The sequence below is a fragment of the Oryctolagus cuniculus genome, chromosome 14 (genome assembly GCF_964237555.1).
Source record: "Oryctolagus cuniculus chromosome 14, mOryCun1.1, whole genome shotgun sequence".
NCBI lineage: Eukaryota > Metazoa > Chordata > Mammalia > Lagomorpha > Leporidae > Oryctolagus > Oryctolagus cuniculus.
In genome coordinates, this window is record NC_091445.1 from 11,667,861 (window position 1) to 11,693,320 (window position 25,460).

The 25,460-nt window shown below is 43.8% G+C and overlaps 1 protein-coding gene across 50 annotated transcripts in view; it reads right to left on the reverse strand.

Annotated features, from left to right (window-relative positions):
- Nucleotides 1–25,460, reverse strand: part of MEF2C (myocyte enhancer factor 2C) — a 176,004-nt gene that overhangs the window by 85,213 nt on the left and 65,331 nt on the right. For 18 of the 50 annotated variants that reach the window (XM_051853623.2, XM_051853620.2, XM_051853622.2 and 15 more), the window contains one exon: nt 16,731–16,926. In XM_051853623.2, the coding sequence (XP_051709583.1) occupies nt 16,731–16,784 (54 nt within the window). In that variant the 5' untranslated portion in view covers nt 16,785–16,926. Of the gene's footprint in view, nt 1–16,730; nt 16,927–18,693; nt 18,847–19,980; nt 20,133–25,460 lie in introns of those variants that run through there. The other 32 variants (XM_070056431.1, XM_070056420.1, XM_070056432.1 and 29 more) reach the window with 5 other exon arrangements.

Genomic DNA, 25,460 nt, shown 5'->3' on the forward strand with positions numbered 1-25,460 from the left:
TGACTATATTAAAGCATTTCAGAAAGTATCTTCAGAATCTACTCTTAATTGCTCTAAATCTAATTCTGCATTATGTTCATAATCTTTATAGCATACTCAAAATGTATTTTATAATGCTTTTTCTCATTGTTCGTAGTTAGATAAAATTGTTTTTAGGCATTAAGCTTTTCAAAGAGAGCTGGGATATTACTCTTCATTTAAAATATGCCACTCAACGACAAAGATTGCAATTCAGAGCTTTTATACTTAAATGTAATAATGTATTGTAATGATTACATTTTTCATAACTTGACAATAGTCTGTAATGGGGACAAGTCCATATTTCTCTTTCAATAGCATATTTTGAACTTCAGGTGAGACAGAAAGCTGTTTTTATGATAGTTAGGCGAAGAGATGCTCTTTTCCAGTGTTTACACCAATCAAGGTGTATCAGGAGAAGAATAGAGCCAATATCATTAAAGTGAGTACGACAATTCAAAGCTTAGTTTTCAGAACCAAAAAAACTTAACGTATGATGTATGCATGGAAAACAAAGCTACTCTGTAAACACTGACCATTTTATTTTATCTTTTTTTTTAACCTCTTGAATCTTCCAATAACCACAAACGTAATGATGGTGTTGTATTGAGATGTTCCAGGATTAACTTTTGGAGTAACCCTGAATTTCAGATCCTCACGTAAGGTCAGACATCACATATCTTATCTAACAGTGGCTCTAGATCACACAAGACGTGATCAAACATTGGAACTGCAGAAAGCCAGAGTAAGTAAAGTGCCACCTAATTTAGTTACAGAGAAATCACTCCAGCCCAAATTTCCTGAGCATGATCTGTGTGCCAAACACTGTGCGAGGCAGTATTTATTTATTATTCTTCATGTCAGACACTTGCATTAGGTGCTGTGGTTCTGATTGCATACAATAATGTCTTTGTTCACATGGCTCCCTCATGGCTGCAGCAAAAAAGGCATTTAATTCCTTAACGCTTAAGAAGAATTTTCTTTATTTGGGACAAAACTCATTACTTGGCCCTAAGAGTTATATTTTCAGTCATGTCTAATGATCTGCAGTCGTATTTTTATCTGGAGTTGGGAGAAATCAGTTGTTGCTTTCAGACCAAGTCTTTGTCTAGACTGAGCATGAAAAGGAATAGGAGATGCTAATCCAATCAAGACAGATATGAAGCGACATCCACCACATGGGCCACTTCTTGTCTGGGATGAAAGCTGGTGGCCGTCTGATGCCCTGCTGCTCCCTTTCCACCTGGTCACCGGCAGGTGCCCACCACACTGCAAGGCTTGCCTGAAGCTTGCACTGTCACACTCAGGTCAAACCTCGTCCTCCCTGCACCTTGCTCCTCCTGCTTTGCAAGTCTTTCCTCCAGCCCCGCATTACAGAGCTGGTTCGCTGTGCGTCTGTCTCTCCTGCTGGCTTTTGAACACTCCCAAGTCTCCCACTCGGGCCTTACCCAGCCTCTGTCCAGCGGACGCTCAATAGGCATCTGCTGAACAGTGCATTAGGCGATGGAAATACTCTATCTTAGAGGCTGAATGTCTAGATACAGCTTTTCTGTTCAAAGTTGATATTTTTACTCGCCTTTTTGACAACTGAATCTCGCAGCAAGGGATTCTGGACCGTACGTGAGAGGGTTTCCAGAAGGTTGTGGAAAATGTGTACTATGAAAATATTAGGCATGGATTACATTTTTAATTTTTAAAAAATTTTCATCTCCTTGAAAGGCAGAGCAAGGCATGGAGACACAGAGAGAAAGAAACAGAGTGAGCGGAAGGTCTTCCATCTACTGGTTCACTCGCCAACTGACAGCAACAACTGGGGCTGGGCCGGGCTGAAACCAGGAGCCTGGAGCACCATTCAGGTCTCCCACACAGGTGGCAGGGGCCCAAGCACGTGGGCCATGTTTGCTGCCTCATAGGATGCATTAGCAGGAAGCTAGCTGGGAAACAAAGTAGCCAGGATTTGAACTGGCTTAACCCAGTTCATCACAACACCTGCCCCTAAACATTTTTTTTTTTTTGCACTAACATAAACCCATGTTTTAATTCCATTTTTTCACAAACTTTTTGAAGCCCCCCTTCATATATGTATATGTTTATTTTACTGAAAAATTTAGCAGATTAGTGACATCAATCTTGAGCAAAAGCAGTTATGCTACCTGGGAATTTAGCATCCAGAAGGCAGAGAATGCCTGGGGACAAATATACATGTACATGTGCTCACGGGCTCAAGCAAGAAAATGTATGTCAGGAAGTTCAGGGAAAAGTGGCTTTTATTCCTTGGCTGCATGACTCATCAGGGAGAAGGAGGGAGCAGTCTGAAGATAAAAGTTGAGCTTTACAATCACAGGATACAGAGAGAAAGGGGAGGTTCCTAAAGTTTGGGATGGCAGCATTTCTGGAGCAGATTTACTGAACCTCAGGATGCCCCCAGATCTTGAAAGAATATGTATCTGGCAAAGTGTAGGCTGAACCCCTCACGCACAGTTTGACCTACTGGAGACTCATCCGTGTAATTTAGCTGATTTAAATACGGTGAAAGAACTAAACTAAATGGGGCTAATTTCTGTTCAATGTGAAATTGCAGGAATGGGGAATCTTTTTTCTGCCCAGGGCCATTTGGATATTTATAACATTGTTCATGGGCCATACAAAATGATCAACTAAACAAAATTAGCCTGCTATAGATTTACTGAATTTTGAGTTCCACCAGTGTTTACACGGCCTTCAGGCTGGATGCTCCAATCCCTGATTTGAAGCCAGGGATAAAAACGCTGCTTGGGACAGAAGAGTTAGTGCACCGCATGGCACCTTGCTGAAGGCTCTCCTTGCCATTGGTGGGGAACATCCGGCCTGCCGGCCACACAGGGCACACAAAATCACTTGGCCTGGCCCTGCAAGGCAACCACAGGCAGGAACTCAAAACTCAATAAATCTATAGCAGGTTAATTTTTAAGTTGATAATTTTGTACATCCCACGAATGATGTCATAAATATCCAAATTGCTCTTGGCAAGATAAATACACAGATAAAAGCTTCCCCACCCTTGGTTTAGATGATAATGTTCATGTGGAAGACACACTCGTCAGATCTGCAGGTAACCCCAACCCAGTAGACGGTGGCGTCCAAACCCAGAGCACCTTCTACAGCCTCTGGGAAGCTGCCGCACAAACAGCAAGATAAATGCCACAGAGGTCATTGGAAAGTCTGCATTAAAAAAAAAATCATACAAGCTCAGGCTGGAAGAAAACGCGGTTGCTGAATTTGGAGGCAGCATCTAGAGTTGTAGCACTCTACGGTGGTTACTAATTACCCTACGGATCGTTCTGTTAGAATCATCTCTGGGACGGTGTTCAGTTCTGAGAGCTGCATTGTAAGAAGCCACTTACAAAGTCAGAGTGTGTAACAAGCCGGCAAACAGATGGATGCAGGGTCCGAGAACAACTCTGCGTGAGGAGCCACTGCGGGAATCTGGATTGTTTAACCCTCCAAAACTAGAGTTAAAGTGAAATGGCTAGGCCGGCGCTGTGGCTCAATAGGCTAATCCTCCGCCTTGTGGCGCCGGCACAACGGGTTCTAGTCCCGGTCGTGGCACTGGATTCTGTCCCGGTTGCCCCTCTTCCAGGCCAGCTCTCTGCTGTGGCCAGAGAGTGCAGTGGAGGATGGCCCAAGTGCTTGGGCCCTGCACCCCATGGGAGACCAGGAGAAGCACTTGGCTCCTGCCTTCGGATAGGCTTGGTGCGCCGGCCGCAACGCGCAGGCCGCAGCAGCCATTGGAGGGTGAACCAACGGTAAAGGAAGACCTTTCTCTCTGTCTCTCTCTCTCTCACTGTCCACTCTGCCTGTCAAAAAAAAAAAAAAAAAAAAAAAAAAAGTGAAATGGCAGACAGTTGCCAAGGACTGAAGTGTTGTGGGCTTGGGAAGAGCCACACGAGTTACTCTGTTTTGTTCTATTAAGCAGAAAACACTGCTGAAAATCTTAAGGAGGTTCACAAGAGGAGGAGCATCAGGGATGAGAACTGTACAAGAGCGGGTCAAGGCTCTCCAAGGAGGAAGCACTTCGCTCCTGGACATGACCAAGGAGACCTGGAGAGAAGGGAGGTACGAATGAAGCAGGAAGTAGAACCAGAGAATTTAAAAATATTTACTGCAGTTTTCAGATGCTTCAATTCTACGCTGAGATAGTGCACAGTTTTGGGGGAAGATACAAGTGAATGGAAAATGGTTGAAGACAAGGATTCATGTAACATGTGCAGCTCTACCCTACAGGATGTCATATTTGGTTCCTCCATCTTGTCAATATATCGTGGAATCACTTCTACCATTTCCACCCAAGGAGTAAAATGGAATCTCTTCTTGTAGTCAGAAAGATACAAAAGACTACAAAAAACACGCACAGACAACATTAAACGATGTGTTGAAAATCATCACAGAAAAAGCACCGCTCAGATGGCTAAAGTAGGAAATCTCTATTACTAACATATTTTTAAAGCAGCAATATTTGCAGGGTTGTCAAAAAGTGTGTGGAAATGCATAGTATGAAAAGACTCTGTATAGATTTCACAAGTTTTTCGGCACCAAAGGAAAGTTACCTTTTCATTCCATTTGCCACAAACTTTGTGAAGCACCCACAGATACATGTCTTTACTGGAAACGCAGCGTAGAAGCAAAACATGGCAAATTAAAATCGTTAGGGGCTCTGAGTCCTTGGACAAACCCACTTGCAAGACAGAGGTCATTACAGGCATCGTGCAGATTTGACAAGCACTGGCAAACTAGGAGACATAACGCAGGTGTAAGTGCCTTGTGGACTGCGCAATGCTATTCCACGTGGGTCGCGTTTTTGCCCACGTGTCGGGCTCAGCCATATTGTTTCACATGGTAAAAGCCTGCTCTCTAGGATCTGTCAGCTCTTGTTACCATTGCTTACTTCTGTCCAGATCAGAGTATCTCTCTCAGCTGACCATCATCTCTTCAAGCTCATAATGAAATCTAAAAACAATGCTGGCTGGCCGGTGCCGCGGCTCACTAGGCTAATCCTCTGCCTTGCGGCGCCGGCACACCGGGTCTAGTTCCGGTCGGGGCACCGGATTGTGTCCCGGTTGCTCCTCTTCCAGGCCAACTCTCTGCTGTGGCCAGGGAGTGCAGTGGAGGATGGCCCAAGTGCTTGGGCCCTGCACTCCATGAGAGACCAGGAGAAGCACCTGGCTCCTGCCATCAGATCAGTGCGGTCCATTGGAGGGTGAACCAGCGGCAAAAGGAAGACCTTTCTCTCTGTCTCTCTCTCACTGTCCACTCTGCCTGTCAAAAAATAAATAAATAAAAAATAAAAACAATGCTGGCTAAAGAATTATGTGTTATTTTGCTATCCCCAATTCACAGCTGAAAATCAGGTTTCTACGTATGTTCAGACCATGTTAACAGGAAGCTCACTGGGGCTGGCGTTGTGGCGTAGCAGGTGAAGCTGCTGCCTACAGCACCAGCATCCCATATGGACACTGGTTCAAGTCTAGGCTGCTCCACTTCCCATCCAGATCCCTGCTAATGTGCCTAGGAAAGCAGCAGCAGATGGCCCAAGTCCTTGGGCCTCTGCACCCATGCCTGGAAGAAGCTCCTGGCTCCTGGCTTCAGCCCTGCCCAGCTCCAGCCATTGTGGCCATTTGGGGAGTAAACCAGCAGATGGAGGATCTGTCTCTCCTTCTCTCTCTCTGTAACTATGCTTTTCCAATGAAATAAAGAGATAAATTACGAAAACAGTGTAATAATTTTTTTAAAAAGGCAAGTTTATTAAAAAAATAGGAAGCTCGGCCGGCGCTGCGGCTCACTAGGCTAATCCTCCGCCTTGCCGCACCGGCACAACGGGTTCTAGTCCCGGTCGGGGTGCCGGAGTCTGTCCCGGTTGCCCCTCTTCCAGGCCAGCTCTCTGCTGTGGCCAGGGAGTGCAGTGGAGGATGGCCCAAGTGCTTGGGCCCTGCACCCCATGGGAGACCAGGAGAAGCACCTGGCTCCTGCCATCGGATCAGTGCAGTGCGCCGGCCACAGCGCACCAGCTGCGGCGGCCATTGGAGGGTGAACCAACGGCAAAGGAAGACCTTTCTCTCTGTCTCTCTCTCTCACTATCCACTCTGCCTGTCAAAATAAATAAATAAATAAATAAATAAATAAATAAATAAAAATAGGAAGCTCACCACCAAGAGAAGAAAATTTCCTAATAGTTGTTTTACCTTTTTTTTTTTTTTAAATTTGCATTTGGTAAAATGAAGCAAGAGAAAAAACTGGACTGAATCAACTTTGGAGTGTTGATTTGTAGGTAAAGTTGGAGTGTATCATATTTCTTACAACTCTGTCTTTAGATAAGTGTTAACTTCTTTGGCGATTTCTTTTAAGAAGTTCAAAGATTGTACAGTGAGTTATCTTGCTACATTTGACAGTATCTCCTTGAAGGTGCTATTTGGCATAGTTTATCATCCTCACTTCTCAGATGAATACCGTAAATAAAGATGAGAATTGCCTTGCCCAGGGTCACAAAAATAGCTCCTGGATGGACCCGAAATAGCACCTTCTCTCACAAAATCCATTAGCCAGTCTTCCCTGTTTTAGGTAACTACGAACTTTAGCATGACACAGACCCCGCCAACTGCTCACTGAGTCAGCACAGGAATTGTCATTTGCAACTTTGCATCAAGAAATGCCAGAAACTCCGATGAGCACAAGCAGAGTACTGTGTAAGCCACGAACTAATGTCACGATAGTGTCCCAGGTTAAAGTAGAAAAACAAAATTAGACTAGTAACGCTGCATTGAGAGCACGTGGGTCCCCAGGTTCTGACAATACACTAAAGCTACTTTTGTGCAGCTCTGTAGCCAACTCTGCCTCAGACACCCACGCTGTCCCCCCTGAAGCCAGTGAGAACCACATGCACGCACTAGCGGGCACACACGAGTTCTATATTTATGGCTGTTTGTTTAAATTTCACAAAATGGGTAGCATTTTGGTTGGTGGCAAATACAGGTCTGCTTGCAGCCAGTCCAAAAAGGCGGGCCCCCGATTTACACACAGGCAATGTAAATAACACGTTCTAAAAACAGAGGACAAGTCCCATATCATTTCCTGCGGGGCAGGGAAATTAGTCTGACTACTGCACAATGGAAACGGTGTTCTGATCCATCTCCAACCCACGTGCCTGCCCCAGACCCATCCGCAGGGCCGCCTCAAATGAAGTTTTCTGCGACGTTCACTGCTGGGGTCTTTGCCCCTTACAGGAACACACTCTGAACACTGGCCACAGCGTGTGCCCACATGAGCAAGGAAGGAGGCCTAACTCCAAATGGCTTCAGACACACAGGAAGGAAAACTAGCATCATTCTATCCACAGCACCCAACCAACCCTCATCTTACTTGAAGCTTTGAGTGATCAATGAGTGGAGAACTTGGTACCTATTTCCTGAACTGATAATGTAGTGGTCGACTCTTTGTTTTGTTTGAGAATGTGCCTGGGACTAACATATCCAGCAAATTCTACATCAGAGCCTTGAAGTTTTATCCATTTTGTCTTCTCTAAATAGTCCCGACTCTCACAGCCCTTATTCTAGGACAATATTTTAGGTCTCCTCCTCTTCCTCCTCCTCCCCCACCTAGATAATCTGCTTCCTCCCAGTTAAGGAAGCTGAATGACTAATGAGTGACAAGATGGACAGCCCACAGACACAATGCACTCTGTAATCCCTGAGCCACTGGTGCTTCCTATGTGTTTAAAGGGTTAGCGCCGGAGTCAGAAGTCTGGAGCGACAATCTTTAATTGAAAACCAGGGCAGGGCCCTCCCACCCGGTCTCTTCCCCCTCCCTTGTCCCTGACACTCAGTAATGGGACGACTGTTCGCAAGTCTTCCTCTTGGGCTTTATTTTGCTTAATTCAGTCTGTCATTAGGAAGGCTGGCGAGCTGGGGGCTCGGTGATTACTCTCGCAGGGAGGAAGCAATGCCACTGCGGACTTGTGTTCTGGACAAGTGCTCCTTTATACAATGAAAGGCCCTTTAAAGAGCAGTGAGGGACCCTTTCAAGCAGCCGGCGACCATGTGCTCGCAACCCTCGAGCCTTGCTGGCGAGGATGACACAGCAGCGGCTGCGCTGCAAAGGGGACCATTGTCCTTGTACGCCTCGGGCAAGTCGTGTGGGCCTCCCTGAAAGCAGCCCTTCCAAAGGGTTTGTAAGCAACAGTCCCTAAAATCCTGAACCCGATAAAAGGATTAAAGCAAGAGGCAGTGAGTGTGGAATTTAGAACGCTATCAATGCTCCCCCCAACCCCTCACCGTGTCAACCCCCCAACTCCAGGGTAAAACTAGAAATTGTGGGCATCGCAACCAAGATGTGTGAGATCCCCGTTAACGAACTGGACGCAAAGGAGTAAACCTGAGTGTTTCTGAACAAATGCACGCGGTCTGGGCTGTGACACTTGTGACTGCTGAAGACTGAGTCACACAGCCTCTCTCTGAAGACAAGGGAGAGAGATGAGGCAACACCAGGCGATTCATCAGCTTTGAGATTTTATAGCAGCCTGATTTTTTTTTTAAGCCTTGGAATTTTCTGCCTTTTAAAAACAGAAGTCGCTCACGCAATATGCTTTTAATTTTGTCTATGCACCGTCCAGGTCTGCTCTGTGAAAGGGCTGCTTCCCAGGCGGAGTCCGATCTGTAGAAGTCATCCCAGAACAATGTCTCTGTCGCCCTGAGCCTTATCTACAGAAACTGCAGCATTAGAAACTAAGAAGACTCCAAGAAGCCAGACTAATATTTTGGGGGCAAAAACATGTTTACCAGCGCGACAAAGGCCACATGGATGTAAGGCAGAGGTCAGAGAGTGCCTCATTCCCCACTGAGCACGACTCAGGAAGCACATTTGTCTCTGTTTTCCTGTCATAACAGGAAGAGTGCAACTTCTTCCTTCCCACAATGGCTTCAGTTTTACCTCCTAACTCCAATATTTTCTCCCTCAGGGCCTTCCAAATCAATCCTTGCAAGACAGAAGGCAGGAGGCTGTCTCGGCTGTAGTTTCCAAACACTTACTATTTGTTGAAATGTTATTTAAATGTTAGCGATTTCTGAAGCGCAATGGTTCCAACTTAAAATTAAAAGTCAAATTTCCAAACACTGAGACTGGTTCTCTCGCTCCTATCAGTGGTCCAACGTCTTTCAAGGGACACCCAAATACACATCGCACAGGATGGAATTTTAATTCCTGTCAATTCAATTCGGCTACATTATTTATTTTTGCCAGAGCCATTATTCTCAGAAAGGAATAATAAAAGTTTCCAAGTAGACTTCAATGACAGCACAATGGGATGTGAATTTAAAAAAAAACAAAACAAAACAAAATACTTTCACCATAATAATTCCTGAAGGAGCTCCCTCCTCAATGAACGATATTAAGGCCAGTTTCAGACTGCAAAGGACATGGCTTTTGAAACAATTAGCAACTTGTCTTCTAACCTACAGTTTGGAAGAAACCTCTTGGTTTATGCGGTCTATTTATACTGTTAATATTTTTAGAGCTGGTTTCTCAGTAATTCAATGTCATATACACTGTGTGGACTTGCAAAGCAAAAGGTGGCTTGTAGCCAACAGAATGGGGCGAGAATGCCTTCACAGAGGCAAAAGGGGCTCTTCCAGGTCATTTTGCATAGCAAGAGAGACAATCAACAAAAGCATCACCATTCTCTTACATTTCAGTTTCGAATACAGACCACGAGACTCACAACTTCGAACTGAAATAGTACAAACCTGGGAACCCCAACTTCTAGGTAGAGTTCGATCCCAGAGATGGAGTGCTAAGCAGACAGAGCTTTTCCCTGTGAAAACTGTGGCCTCTCCACATTCCCTGCCAAAGGAAAGCCACCAAGTGGGCCTGAAGGTGGGGACCCTCTCTTCCTGGCAGAAGAGGGCAGGCCCGGGTGACATAAATATGCCCACATGCTGCAAGGGATGCCCGGTCAGTGTGTGGCCCACCATCACCAGGCTGCAGCTAGCCAGCAGGGACCCCGTTTGTGAATTGTTTTCGAATTGCTAGCAACCAAACCAAAATGAATGAAACACATCTGAGCACTCTGGCTACTGTTTGTTTTTTTGGGAAACTCTTGAAAGTACAACTGATACCATTTTCCCCTCTGGTTAGCTTTTTCAATCTTTTCAATCACTAGTAATTTCAACCAATTATTCTGTGAATAACAATGTTTTCCCTTGTGATTTTAAGATTAACGAAAGAATGATTTAACTTGCAAGCATGGGGAATGATTTCGTAGGCACCCCCAGTATGCACAATATACCCTATAATTCAGTTCTGATATGTGTTACTATGATACACCCCGATTTATTTATATACACTGAGTTCTTGATACCTTTTATTACAAGTGTAGGGGAGGCAGCTGGCTGCTAAGAAATGATAGCCAGAAAACAGGCAGAGGGAGGGCATTTGGTGCAGTGGTTAATCGCTGCTTGGGACACCCGTATTCCATACTGGAGCGCCCGGTTCCAATCCTGGCTACTCCACTGTGATCCAGCTTCCTGCGGATGCACATCATGAGAGGCAGCGGATGATGGCTCAAGCCCTTGGGTCCCTGCCACCCATGTAGGAGACGCGACCTGAGTTCCAGGTCTTGGCTTCCACCTTATCCAGCCCTGGCTGTTGTGGACATTTCAGGAGTGAACTGGCATATGGGAGATCTTTCTGTCTTTCAAACAAAATGAAAATAAGGAAAAAAAATTTTTTTAAAGAAGAAGGGCAGTGTGAAGTCTTTGCAGGGTTAGTTTGGATTTTAGAGATAGAAAAAGCAGCATATTTGCACTGACTGAACATCTGATCTTCTATCTGACTGACACAGGTTTTGGGAACTCCTCCACTAATAAGGATGACTGTTCTACAATAAAGTAAAACTGGATTTGTCAGTGACGGCATCACCCATCTCCCAACTTACAGTTGGGGCTCATCACAGACTTATCTTCTCCAGGCAATTAATTGGTTTCTCAAGTGTACACTTCCTCACATTTAAAGAGAGACTCTATCTCTATTTGAACAAACTGGATCAGACCACTGGGGTGTGACTGTCATTAACGCTTTATTTACTGATATCCTGGATATCCCACCTTGAAGGAAAGTTTCATTAAAAACCTTTGAAATCTTAGCTAAAATTCTAAGAGTCCCAAATGGTGGAAAATAGAAGAAAGGAATAAAAACAATGTTCTTCTTAAAGAGTCATTTCTTGGGAGCTGATTCATATTATTTTTCAGTTTAGTGCAGAATTTACCAGATTGCATTTGAAAATATCTGTAGGTAGAAACTTTCAAGGGCTGCATCGACACTGAGTACATTTTTCCTAGATTATTTTGTATAGAATACAAGCCATGGAAAGAAACCGAGACAGGGACACAAGAAGAGGGGAAGTCAGGAAATTTAACAGTTCTGAACTCTGATGTCTTTCTAATCATAAGGGGATTCTCCTATTCTATTAACAGGAGAATGTTGCTAATTGTCTTTCATTTGTGCTCCAGTTATTGCACTGATAATTACATGAAATTCTGTTTGCTGGCAAAAAAAACTGTTAGTGTGCCAGATTTGATGGAAGGGAAGAAAACTAAGGCACATAAATACATTTTTTGCTTAATAGTTTAGGTCCTGATTGTGTTATTTGGCAATAATTTTCCACTTATAGCTAGCTATTCAAACATGAAAATGTCTTTGAAATAAAAAGTTGCACAAATAAACTTGGGTTTATTTCTCTTATCCTTTCAAAGTAGGAAAGCTGAAAATCTTAAACACAAACATGAGTAAACAGGTTTAGCCTGAGCATACCTGAATTTTATTTTACCTTTCTTCTTACTGTAATAGATATATTTCTAAATATATTTTAAAAAGAAGGGCTCACATGGACAACACACATTTAAAATCTGCTACAGAAGCATGATTCAAAAAATCCATACCAGGTGTAAGACTGTAATTGTCTAGTTGATGAAGGAACTTAGAGGGTAAAAGGAAGACACCAGATGCAGGGATTGAAATGGCAGCGTTAGCATGCGTGGGAAGCTGGAAGTGATAAAAATGGGGATTGAGTAGTTAAAAACCATTTGGTCAGTAACATACCTCGGAAAATATGCCCTTCGAGCATAGAATTTAGAAAACTCCTTCCCTCCACCCTTGTCACACACTCTGCTAGAGTGTGTGACAACTAGAGTTGTCCTGTGTGATGTCATCTTGGCCTGACCCCAGGCCGCCCTGTCCCCAAGAGCCAGCTCCTGTACCATGGTGTTGGCTTCTGAGGGCTCCTTCTCAGCAGTGTTCCTCCGCTCTCTTCCTCTCCCCACAACCTCCTGATACCCTTTAAGGTAGAGGTCTTTTGAAATGAATGTCCAGGTACCATTCTTTAGAGTGCCACACGAGACAGGAGCTGTTCTGACATAGATCACGTTACTGCAGGAAGCATTTAGCCTGGCAGAATGCATACCAGCATGCCTGCGTTCAAGTCCCAGCCCTGGCTCCTGACTCCTGCAAATGCAGACCCTGGGAGGTAGGGATGATTGTTCAGATAATTGTGTTTCTGCGCCTGGAAGATACAGATGGAGTTCTTGGCTCCTGGCTTTGGTCTGTCTCAGACGAAGCTGTTGTAGGCATTTGGGGAGTGAACCCATAGATGAAGCATATGCTTGGGGTCTCTCTCTCTCTCTCTCTCTCATATTACACACTCTCTCAAATCAATAAAAAATTTCTAAAAAGTCACAAAGAGCAAGAAACTCAACAGGAGTAGCTAATATGAAAATTTTTTGAGCACTTCCTATGTGCTAGGGTCTTTAACACAGATCACTCAACTTCGTCAATGAACTAACAAGCCAGTTAGCATTTTGAATCCTCACCCTAGCGATGAGGGAAGTGATAAGGCTCAGAGTGGGCGAGTAGCTTACTAGAGTGCACATATTACTAAGTGGCAGAACCAGGACCACAGCCAGGTTCATGTACCTCTCAGAACTTACTCTCTGAGACACTTCATGATACTAGGTGCAGCATGAACTGACTGGGAAAAGCAACGAGATAATACCATGCTCTTCGCCAGGATGCTACACTGGATGCATCATGGCACAATTGAGAAAAGCATGTTTTGTTTGGTTTTAATGAGAGATGTAGGCTCAGATCTCGGCCACTAAGATCGAGTATGTGGCCATGGGACTGTTGTTTAGGATGTAAAGGACAACCTACTGTGCCCTACAACATCTGGCCCTCGCTAGTGTTCCATTTTTCCTCCATCTCGCTACCCTCAACCACCAGGCTCTAGTCCCCGGCCTTCCCTGGACTCCCCAGCCCAGTTCTTCCCTCTGTCAAGGGGCTTTGTTCAGATGCTGCCCTTGGAAAAGGTATCAGCTGCAAAATGCTGACTCATCTTTTGGCAATTCTCTGGCTCCAAAGGTAAATGCCCTACTCCTGTTATTTTTTTTTTATTTTTTTATTTTTTTTTTTTTTGGTGCTTTGATAATTTCACTCATAGCAATGCTCCTGTGAGTGACATTTTTGTTACACGTTTACATAGTTCAAGTCTGTTTGATCACACCACAAGTCCACAACCAGGGCCCACAGGTCAAATTTAGTCCCCTCTGTTTGTGTCAGTAAAACCTTCCTAGAACATGCCATGCTGGTTCATTTAGACTTGCCTGTGGCTCCACAGAGCTTAGGAGGTGAGAGAGAGCCTCTGCTGCTCGGGAAGAGGTCTACTCTCCGGTTCTTTAGAGAGAAGCTTCCTGACCCTGGAGCAGGTATTGAGCTGGATGGGATTCTTGGTCACCACGGAGCATGCAGTGGTAGGCACACTGCAGCCCAGTGACATTTGCTGATTTAAGAAGTTAATTATTCTGCTGTAAAAGGGATTGGCAAGAACTAAGCCGAATAATATATAGTTAGTCCTTGGCATGTAACGTGTAGGTACTTTTATTGAGTTGCTGGAAAATTCCTATAAAAGAAATTTAGAGTTCATAATTTTATTTATTTTTTACATGCTAGCTTAAAATATCCATCTTGTTTCGGTTAAAAATTAACAAAGAAGTAGTTTCTGCAAAGCTGAAAACTCTGGGAAACTTGTAGACACAGCAGTGTTAACTTTAGTCCCCTAAATTATTTGGTTATAGTTGGGGTTTCTGAATTTTAGCTATTCCTTACTTCCATTATGAAAGCTGAAGAAAAGGCAAAATTCAATTTGGACTGTGAGCCACTCTGTTTCCTAACAGTTTTGTTCCCTAATGATACACAATTGATCACATGGGCTCTGTCATATTTCATTTCACACTCTAAGTCAGTATTTCCTTTTTCTGGGAGAAACAAACTCTGTTCTGTGTGAAGCCAAATAAAGGCAATGCCACAGCTGACTTTTACTACTTTTCAGAAAAGATGACAGGGGGCCGTTGTGTGAGGTTTTGCTGGACAATCTGCAGTCAGGGCGACTTCCAAAGGGGCGAAGCAGCCAACATTTGCTTTTCTGCAGGGGCACACGCAGCCCAAACAAGGCCTGGGTTAGGGCCGCTGCCCTCGCAGGCTGTGTTGGTTTGGATCATGAGAAGAGACCAGCAGCTCATAGACTCTCCCAAGTGGTTCTTAGGATCACTCTCAGAGGAGGTAAGAGGTGCGCATTTATGTGTACAACAGACGCTGAAACATACAGGCTAAAACACAGTCGTTTTCAATTATTCTAAGTCCATTAAAAAGTACTGACTTACAGGGCCTATCGCACCTAAACACTGGAGAAAAGAACAGAAACCTCCTAAACTCTGCAGAATAAAATCAAGGAATCCATCTGAAAGAAGTCAAACAAAGCTGAATTGAAATAATTTCTCTTCTCCTGAAGTTATTATGACTTTTAAAGAAGAAAGTAATGGCAATTATGAATGCAAATATATTAAAATTAAGAATAGAGGTTCGCTTATGAGTTCAAAGGTGTGGTGTTAAAATTCTTGTATCCCTGTGTGAGTTTTAGATTCCTTTATAAAGCATAATGAAAGCTCATGAGTTCAACCTACAAAATTTTCCTTCTATGTTTGTAAGTGAAAGGAAGTTACAGCAGATCTCTTGAGCCTAAAAACTACTTGGTCTTATTCAGAAAGTATAAATGCTAATTCAGATAATTTGTGAGTGCACCCAAAATAGGTTCTAGTCCAGATAGCAAGGTCTAAACCATCGATGGAACATGATGTTCAATAGTTCAGTCTTCATTTCAATTTCAAGCTATAAACCAGTTTCGAAAACAGTGGTTTTAATACTGACAGAATAAGTGCTCTTGGACTTGACCCATGACAATAAATAATATGTACAAAAACACTGAAAGAATCCATCATAAACCTTAGCCTTATTCATCCTTTAGTGCAGTACTCAGCCAAAAACAGCCCATATGTACCTTACAATACGTAGTAACTTAAAGGAGTATGAATTTGAAAAACTGAAAGGATTCTCTACTTCCTAATGGCATACTGGCTTTGATAGCACTCACTGTAACTGGCACATGTAACAATACTGATTTATAAAAAATAAATCAGTTCTAGTCCTACTTTAGGTCCAAGAAGATAAAAAAGGACAACAGGGAAGATGAGAGTCTTTTTGGGGGGGAGCTACAGTCTGGTGGGCATTCCAAGGCTGACCTTTGAGCTGTCCCCAGTGTAGACGGGCAACAGGCAACAGGCAAAACACTTTCTTCCTATGGCCAAGGAATGCCCATTCTGCAGGTTCTGTCGCTCACACACCAGGCTGGGATCCCGCAGCACTAAAATTTCTCGCAAGGACCATGATTTGACATTTAACATTAGGACATGCACAAACCACCAGCTATCCTTCCACAGCCTAACTAAATCCACCCTCCCCAATTGCAAAGAAAAACAGACTCAGAATGCATGCATTCAGGATATACAAGTCTCTGGTGCTGAACTGGGCATTCGGATGTGTAAAGTCTTCAGAACAGATTAATTGTTATCATGCAGACATTATCACTGGAGTTCTAGAAAAAAATTATACCACCATCTGCCTCTCTGTTTCTAGAATTTTTTTACACTATTATTTTTAATTGTCACCCAGAATTGTAGAATTTACTCTCTCTGTTTATAAAATTCAGGATTTAAGGGAAAAGGTATGAATTAATGGACAGCTCATGGGCTTATGCTTTAAATCACTAGTATCTTTCGTGGGTGTTTTCTTTGTTGTTGTTGTCAGCACAGCGTTAAAATGTTTTGGATGTCTTTCAAAGTGTCTTTTACCATGAACAGAGTGAAATCCATTTTTATACAGGATATTTGGCCTATATCATAAAAATTGCAACGGGGACCACGAAAGACCTAGTTTTCAGGAATATAAGAATATCTTTGTTTGATGATGCATGCAATGTAGCAATGTTATGCTTATTAACTCTTAACTATTAAGCTATTTGTGTCACACAAGTTCAGCTCTCATTTAAAATTCAAGTTGAAGTCCAAAGTGATTGTTGCAATCATCACGAATGTGTAAACTGTATCTTTAACAGATACAGTGATTTTTCTTCCATTACACTTAAGAGACTATCAGTATGTCAACTGGCCACATGTCATTCACCAAAGCTTATTTTAATAGATGTTCGCAAGTTCAAGTGTTTTCAGTACCCTTCTCGTAGCTGGGGAACACACAATCAAGACTCTATGCAAATAACGATACTAAGAGAATTTTACTCCACTCACCTGTCTGTTACGTTCATCCATAATCCTCGTAATCTGAATCTTTTTTCTCCCCATAGTCCCCGTTTTTCTTCTCTCTCTCGTCCCTGAAATTATGTATTTTTTCCTTCCTTTTCTTTCTCTTTCCTGTTTCCTTCCAACAAATGGCCTTCTTTAGCACTTGCACCGCTCAGTTCCCAAGTTCCTGCATTCGTTCCTGCTGAACAAAAAAGGAAAATTTCACACCACTCCAACTGCAAGCCAGTTTCACAAGAACTCTCACAGGCCAGGTTCATCAAGGAAATAAACTACATGGAAGTAGAGCAACCAAATGAATGACGATCCCTATTCATTAAAAGTGCACGGTGTATCACATGCAGGAGCGTATCCAGTAGGCATGGCTTGTTTTTATAATTGAAATCATCTCATAAGTAATTTAACAAGTCATTGAAAGAATGAAAACTGTGCTTTAAGTCCCAGCACTCGAAATGTATTTTTTGTAAAGAGTTTCTTAATATTTTTAACGAAATTAGGTGACAATTTTCACCCTTCTGTTATGAAAAATCACCTAAATCAGAGAGTTAATGAACCTTTCTGTACCTGTGTATGCTAAGTAGGGCAGCTAATTCATTTCTGAAGGGAAAACAATCTCCTGTTTTGACAGTAGAGGTGATAACGTCCCTCGTTATGCAAATAGGATGGACCATTAGGAAAGTGCTATTTGATATATGTAAATGTCAATTCATTTAAATCTAAATGCTTTAATCTTTTTTTTTAATCCCTGCTATGAGAGCACTGTAGATCCACTATGGGATATTTCAGCTGACGTTACAAGCATCTATCTGCAGTGGGATCTTTTTCTGTGGAATGCCTTACACTATATGTTGAATATAAGAATCAGAAAAGATGACCATTGACAGAACAGAGATGATACAAAAATGAAGACGATGATTCCGTTTACAACTATATCTTTTAAAGTAAAAAGCCATCAGCCCTCTCAATTGAAATACTTAAAGAGGATATCTTTTATGGGAGTAGATACACCATTACAGAAGCTCTGGCTATAAATGGAAATCCCTGTATCCTGAATTAACATGAAAGACCATGAATGACAGATGATAAATGGAAGGAGCACAGAATATTAGAAGTGTATGTTTCACTTTGTTTTTAAACTATCGCTGAAGATACAGGGACACAATGAAGATGAGTTGTGGTGCAATGTTCAAGTTCACAAGCAAGCATTCCTTCGACTGCAAGCAACAGCTTCAACTCTTAGCCTATCTTTTGTCAATGAAAGCAAACTCCTTTACACACTGCTCAGAATTTCCCTGTTTATTTTGGTTGGTGTGTCAGACAACGGCCCTGATAAATTCCCACGTGTATTATGTAACACCAAGCCAACGTCCTGGCTACTTAATAGATTGTTTGGCTCTGATTCAAAGTTCTTGGAACAGGAAAGCTGGTATATGCTCGGTCCGATCATCGGCTGTCTTTTGATTTCTTTAACTTCATTTCTAAATTCTTATCACCTTGAGTAAATCTTTTTTAAAGTTTTCTGTGATTATCTAATTGCACAAGCTATTATGATATAATTAGTTCTGGTGGATTAAGCACTACACAGAGACTCAGCCTCTCCGTTCTCGTTCTCTTTTGCCAGTGCCTTTATGGGAAAGCACAGCTAAGGTCTGCCTCTCGCGACACACACACCGAGTGACATCACGACCACATGGTGCCCATCAAAACCATTATCTCGGCTGTACTTTCAAATGCTGGAAGAAGTTCAACAAGTTTTTAAAAGTTATGTAAATAACACATATTTGACCAATACACACGAACAAACGAGCTATTAAGATCACAATAGAACGTGAAAAACCCACAAAGCACAATTGCATCACATACTCGGTGTTGCCAAACTCTGTCCATCCATCTACTATATTTAGAAATATCACTCGGCTGACCGACTTCCCCGCATTTCCTAAGGTCTTACCTTAGCCGCAAGCAGCCTTAGAATGGCATTTCCCATGCATGTGCAAGGACCCAAAGAGACAAACAGGCTTTCACTGTCACAGAAAAGCCAGCCCATGAACGCACAGCAAAAGCATTTGGGACAATTTCCTTTCCTTGCACACAGCCAGGACGGTGAACTATCGGCTTACAGGACTATGCCTGCCTAAGCGCTTATGCACTTCAAGGTGGAAGGTCAGTGTGGACAGATTAGAGCGTGGTGACCAGGCAGAGGGCAAGGGCCATCTCCAGACCCCGGTTTCAAAATCCAAAGAATCAGACAGGCAGAGAAACATCCCCAGAGCTTCTGATGAACGGAGTGTAGAGACAATCTCCTGTCACCACCCCACAGTTCACAACTTAGAAACAAGACACATTTTTTTTTTTTTTTTGAAGAGCAGAGCAGGAACTTTTTTTTTTAATCCTTAAAATATTACGGGGAATATTTTGCCAGGAAGAATGTATGCCTGAACGTGCGTGCACACATACGTATGTAGAAAATGCCATCAAAGGTAGTTTTCTTTTTGAAACATGCTAGGTATTGTTGAGAAAGCATGCTTTGCTTTCAACAGAATCTACCTAATTAAAAAAAAAATTCTGTATAAATGGGTACTGCTTGAAGTGCTGCTGCTCTCTGAGCATTTATAAAATGAAGCATTTGGCGTAAAGTTTGCACGTGGAGTCACGCTGGCGAGGATGGCCGGAAGTGCTGGGGAAGTGAACATGTGAAGCAGCACGCGGCTCGGGACCTCTGAGGGGACCTCTGAGGACGGCGGCCGCATGGTGAGGCTGTCAGGGCCAATGCCAAGGGCCAGCCGGTCGGCAGCAGCTCTCAAGTCGTTTTCTGGGTACGCCTATTTCTCTAACCTGAGGTTTATGCAAACAGCGCATCACAAGGCCAGTTTCAAGCACTAATTGCTGAGAGGCAGCATGCAAGATTATGTAACTTGATTAATCTGTACGGTGGTGGTGCATGCCTATGGCAAAAAAGAATCTAGGAGCGACACCAAGTGTAGTAGCTTCCAGTTATGCTGAGAACTTTTCATTATGTACAATCAGCCATCAACTTAAAATAATTCCAGCAGCCGGCCGCGACTTTCTTCCACATGAAAGCAACATTCTTAGAAAATGACAGAGTTACATATAAACAATCAGTAATTAAAAGAAGAAATGCTCTACTCTGGTTACCCTCTACAGAGTTACAGTCTTCTGCATTTTTGTTTTCTTTTTGCCGACCTCAATAAAAGAAAAATGAAATCAGGCTGCTTACTAAAAAGGGGAACTTCATCATGGCTGATTTGGGTTCACTGTGCACTTGGCACAGGCAGGCCGACGGAGGCAGAGCGGTCTGGGGCCCACGGAGAGGAGAGGCGTTCCTCGTGGCACATGTGGGGCTCATTCTCCCACCGCGCTCGGCTTTCCAAACCGTGCCCTTGGGTGACACCCACCCCCACCCCCGGCCCCTCTCCCCTCCCTCCCTTCCTCTCTCAGCTCCCTCCCAGTAAGCCAGAAGAATCCTGACAGAATGGCAGGAAACACGCACAGACTGGCCAGGGAAGGATGTGATGTCAGCAACCACGAACAATAAAAGGTGTCAAGGTGCTTCCTTCCCTAAACTGTTCCAGAAGCGTAAAATGGGAACCAAAACTCTCCACTTCCTTCTCGAGCGGGACCGTGTGAGGGCTGCCGGCCGCACAGCCCGCGCCCAGGGCCCATGGAGCGGTTCAGAGAAGGGACAAGGAGGCAGCCTGAGACCTGGGAAGTGTTCTGAAAGTGCTGGCCCTACAACACCTGCGAGAAGCCCCTTCTAGGACTGGCTCCAGGGTAGTGTCTGCATAGTATCGCTGTCAGAAACCAGAAGAAGCCAGATTTTTACTGTGGCGAAGTGGCAGATACATCTCAGTTATCCTGTTTAAAAAAAAAATCACCTTCCACAATCAATGCTACTATAGCTTCTTCCTCTTCTTTTTTTTTTTTAAGATTTATTTTATTTATTTGAAAGAAAGAGTAGCAGACAGAAGAGGGAAAGAGAATCTTCCATCTGCTGCTTCATTCCCCAAATGGCTGCAATGGCCAGGGCTGGGCCAGGCCAAAGTCAGGAGCTTCATCTGGGTCTCCCACATAGGTGGCAGGGGCCCAAGCACTTGGCCGTCTTCTGCTGCTTTCCCAGGCACACTAGCAGGGAGCTGGATTGCCAGTGGAGCAGCTGGGACTCGAACCGGTGCCCATATGGGATGCGGGCGTCACAGGCTGCATACCTTCTGAAATTGCCCTTTGAGGCAAATGAAGAATTTGATACATGGAAAAAGCCAAAATGGCCAAATTATAACTTCTGATATTTTTTTTAAAAAGAGGATCACAAAAACTGGAAAAAAAAATCAATGTTTGTTGGTAAAATAATATCGATTTCTTTTGCTTCCACATCCAAAAGCAAAGATATGCTGGAGATCTGTGTAGGGGGGGATTCCTGTGTTACTGGGGCTCTCACACTTTCTGGGAAGAATTCAGCCGAGGAACCAAATCACCAACATACACTTTACGTCTATAGTGGAGCTGGTTATTTTTATCTCTTCCCGGTGAGATTCTTTCTAACATGCCAATGGCAGTCTACGGTTTCTGTAGGAAGAAAACCACATATCAAGTGGCTCTGACTCATCACCAGATTTCAATCATCTTCCCACAACACTTTGATTTAGAAATTAAAGACAACCTTCAGTTGTGTGTTTTGATCTTCGAGTGAGACTGCCATGCCACATTAAAAGATGTGGGAAGAAATTAATTCTCTTCTGCTAAACTTATCTTTGCAAAGCCTGTATTTTGCCACACTGAGTACAATGCAGTCACTTAAATAAAAACAGCCTATGAATAATGATAAACCATTAAAATCTGTGATGTCAATTTGCAAAGAATGAACTCTGGTTTTCTTTTATTCACATTAGCAAATAACTTTTTCATTGAGTTACATTTTCACGCACCCTGGCACCCTCATAAAATGGTAAAAACTGCAAGGCTGACAACTAAGCACACTCAAAAATACAACAGGAACCATTCCTGCTTATAAACAGGCTGGATGCTGAGCACGGGGCTACAAGGACCACGGGCCTAGCTGCTCCAAGCCTGGTGTTAACCAGTTCAAACAATTCCACCATTCATTATCATCTGAAGTGAAAACCTTTGCTCATTACATTGTATCTACATACATTTAACTTTCTACCTCATGATCTGTGTGAAAGACCCTAGGAGGCGTAAAATTATATTTTGGCTAAAAGGAACAAGTAGAAGATGTACTTTTTTTTTTTTTTTTCTGCTAAGAACTGTTCTGAATTTCAGAAGACACAACTGACTCCTGCCTACTTGTGCTCATCTACAGGATGTCTTAGGAACTAAGGATTTCCTTCGCTCCGAACGCCACTCCCTCGCTGAGCTGGCCATCTATTTTATAAGCCGCTCAAAACCTCAGCAATGAGTGCAAAATAAGCCATTTTAAAGCCACATAACCAAGGCTCATCCTGCTAAGGGCAGTAAAAGCACAGCCATCGCTTGCCACTGGGTAAGTATCATCACGCCAGACACAAGAGCTTTCCCAGCTTATTCCGATGTAGCGCCCATCCACGTGGTAAGTTGAGAGACATCTTCAGGTCTCAGTAAAACAGTATCACACGCACAGGTAGCAAAACTGAGGCTTTTCCGCTTCCTCACATCTGCCTTGCTCCCCCCCCAGCACAGGGCCCCCACGGATGAATTCCTTCTGCTTGGAATGCTCTCTCTCCCGTGCCTCCTGGATTCTCTCCCATCCCAGAGCCAGTTTTTCACCTCCTCAGGAATCCCCGGTGTCCTCTGCCTTACATCCCATTCTCCCAGCACCCAGTCCCCTCCCCTCTGTAGGGCCCACCAGGGCAGAAACGGAACCTTCCTGCCTTTCTCAACATTCGTCAGCCAAGTCTCCGCTGTTCCCAGGCACACAGTAGGAGCCAATTAACCGATTAGCTGAATTAATTTAGTGAGCTTTGCACCTCCAGAGTTGCCATTCCTCATGACGACTACTAAGGACACTTTCCAATTTTTACTTATACAGAAGCAGACTGATGACTTCACATAAGCCTTCTGTGTACAGCGTCTTCCACGAGGAGTAAGAGTGGTTCCGACACAGAAGAGCTTTCTGGAGTCAGAAAGCTCAGGGCTCAGTTCTACCTTGATAGTTAGATGCAGCCGAGCGGCTGCAAACAGACTATTTAAGCCCCACGAAGCAGTTCCTTGCTCTCTCCAGAAATGAGAATGTACTTTTTCACTTGCTGGGTGGTTGGGGTCTAGATGTCACAGGAAGCCTGGTACACAGGGCAGGGCAGGGGACCCCGGGCTAAGACTTTGTAAGACTGTTGCAGTTCCGAGGCATAAACTCCAAGTGTTATGAGACAGTAAGACCACGAGGCCAACAGTGCAATCCTGCACAGGCCGCGAAGACCTCACTTTACCAAGCCAACCAGGAGCAAGTCCTAACAGAAAACGCTCCACTGACTTTAGAACAATCATCTTTACTTGAAGGGGAAAAAAAAATCTGCAGTGTTACAAAATTAAGAACTTTCTCTGTCGTATCCGTCCTGGAAGAGCTTCAGGCTGCAAAAGTAGAAATAACTAGGGAAATACATCAATTTTCCCAGTGACCACGGCTGCTGAAAACTCCAAGTTAATGCTGCAAGTCCTACTTTCATATCTTTCCCCAAGGACAAAAGGAGATGAAATGGATGTCAGAAATGTAATAAGGCTGAAAAGGAATTCGTTTTGAAAACTCCTGCCATTAATTTAATAAGTGGGCCTAACCTGCCATCATCACTGACAGAAATAATTTTATTTACAGTTCCAGAATTTAGGAGACACATACCGTTAAACGACTCTATACACACGAGGGGAGCCCCGCTCCCTGCCAGCCACCCCTGCTATAGGTTGCCTTGTCTTGGCCACGTCCTAACACTGCGGGGAGAGCAGCCTTCTGGCTGCTCTCGCTAAAACAAACTCAAAATGCTCTCAAGACGTCAAGGGCCTCCCACCACTCGCCCTCACCCCTGGCTCTCGTCTTTCCATGTGCTGTCGGCTCACTGATTCAGGGTTCTGGCATGGCTGTGTCTGATTTTCCCCAACCGTGCAGTCTCCCCTCTCCAAAGCCACAGGGTGATCTGTGGGGCTCATCACAGAATCAACACCCGTGTTGGGCTCCTCCAGTCCCCTCTAAGCCAGGGCTTCTGTGAGCAGCAGAGACGGCACGCTCTCATCTCCCCCACACACATGCAGCTGGGTTTCTGGTGGCTGTGGCAGAACAAAACAGGCACGGCACAGCACACCTCCACCAGTGCAGCAAAACCGGCAGCCTGCCCATCACGCCAGGCGGCCACGGGGGACGGCGGCCAAGGGGGACGGTGTCCCCCTGCAAAATCTGCATGCCCAGGCCTCTGGCGATGCTGTCAGACAACCACGTTCATGATTTTCTTAACCAAAAACGCATTTTGTTATCAAAGCGGGAATGCTCTACAATTCTCTTCTCTCTGAGAGACCTTGTGTGTATGTGTGCATAGCACAAAAAACACTTTAGGTTTTCAAGATGTGTACATAAAACACTACAAGTACACTTCGACATCTGAGTGACCTGAATATTATCTGTGAATAATCAAAATATCAAGATTTGAGTAATAGTTAATAGAATGTTCTATATCTGTTTCACTCTAAATTCCAATACGTTAAACACCTGCAAAGTATGTCCTTGAAAATAATTTGCTTCTGTCATTCCTGCCCCAAATTATTTCGCATTTAAAGATGACCTTGGGAAAGAAATACTATCATCCTCCTGCAAATGTTTTTATTGTACGTTAAGGAGAAAATGCTTGATAAATCATCTGACATTAAAACTGAACGTCATGTATTTTTATCTCCAGTTAGACTTCAGACATTTAGAAAGCTTACATAAAAACCTGACATGCAGGGTGGGTGTTGTTTCACAGCAGGTGGAGTTGCTGCTTGGGACGCCTGCATCCCATATGGGAGCGCCAGTTTGAGTCCCAGCACCTGCACTTTGGATCCAGCTTCCTGCTGTTGCATCCTGGGCGGTGGCAGATGATGGCTCAAGTGCTCGCGTCCCTGCCGCCCACGTGGGAGACCCAGATGGAGTTCCTGGCTCTTAGCTTTAGCCTGGCCCACTCCTGGTTGACGCAGGCTTTTGGGGAAGTGAACCAGTGGATCGAAGATCTCTTTCTGTTGCTCTCAGTCTCTCTGCCTTTTAAATACACGAAACTTAAAACCAAAAACACCCTTACTTGCTAAAACTGTGATATTCAAAATGCCACCATAATCTCTCTTAAAATACAGATACTGCTATCCTATGTGGCTCAACATAGATCTGGGTGATTCATCAATTTTTCTATTTCTCTTCATCTCTGACAGCATCCTAATCAACCTAATTAAGGTTTTGTTCATCTGAAACCTCTGATGACAATTTGTTTAACTCTATCCCATTGTGGTCTTCTTAGAAGGAGAATTAAATCTGATCTTCTGACAGCAATCATTAAATGATCCCAACTGGCCCCAATTAAGCCACATGGCTCACGCGCCTCCATACAGGCAAGCGCCAAGTTCTCGGTTTCATTTACACATCGTTCTGTACCTTGGTTTATTTTCTTAAAGCCAATTAAGTCCATGTCTTATCAAGCGGAACAGGTCTCCCCGTGAACAACGGCTCAAGACACAGCACACCTACCGGCCCTG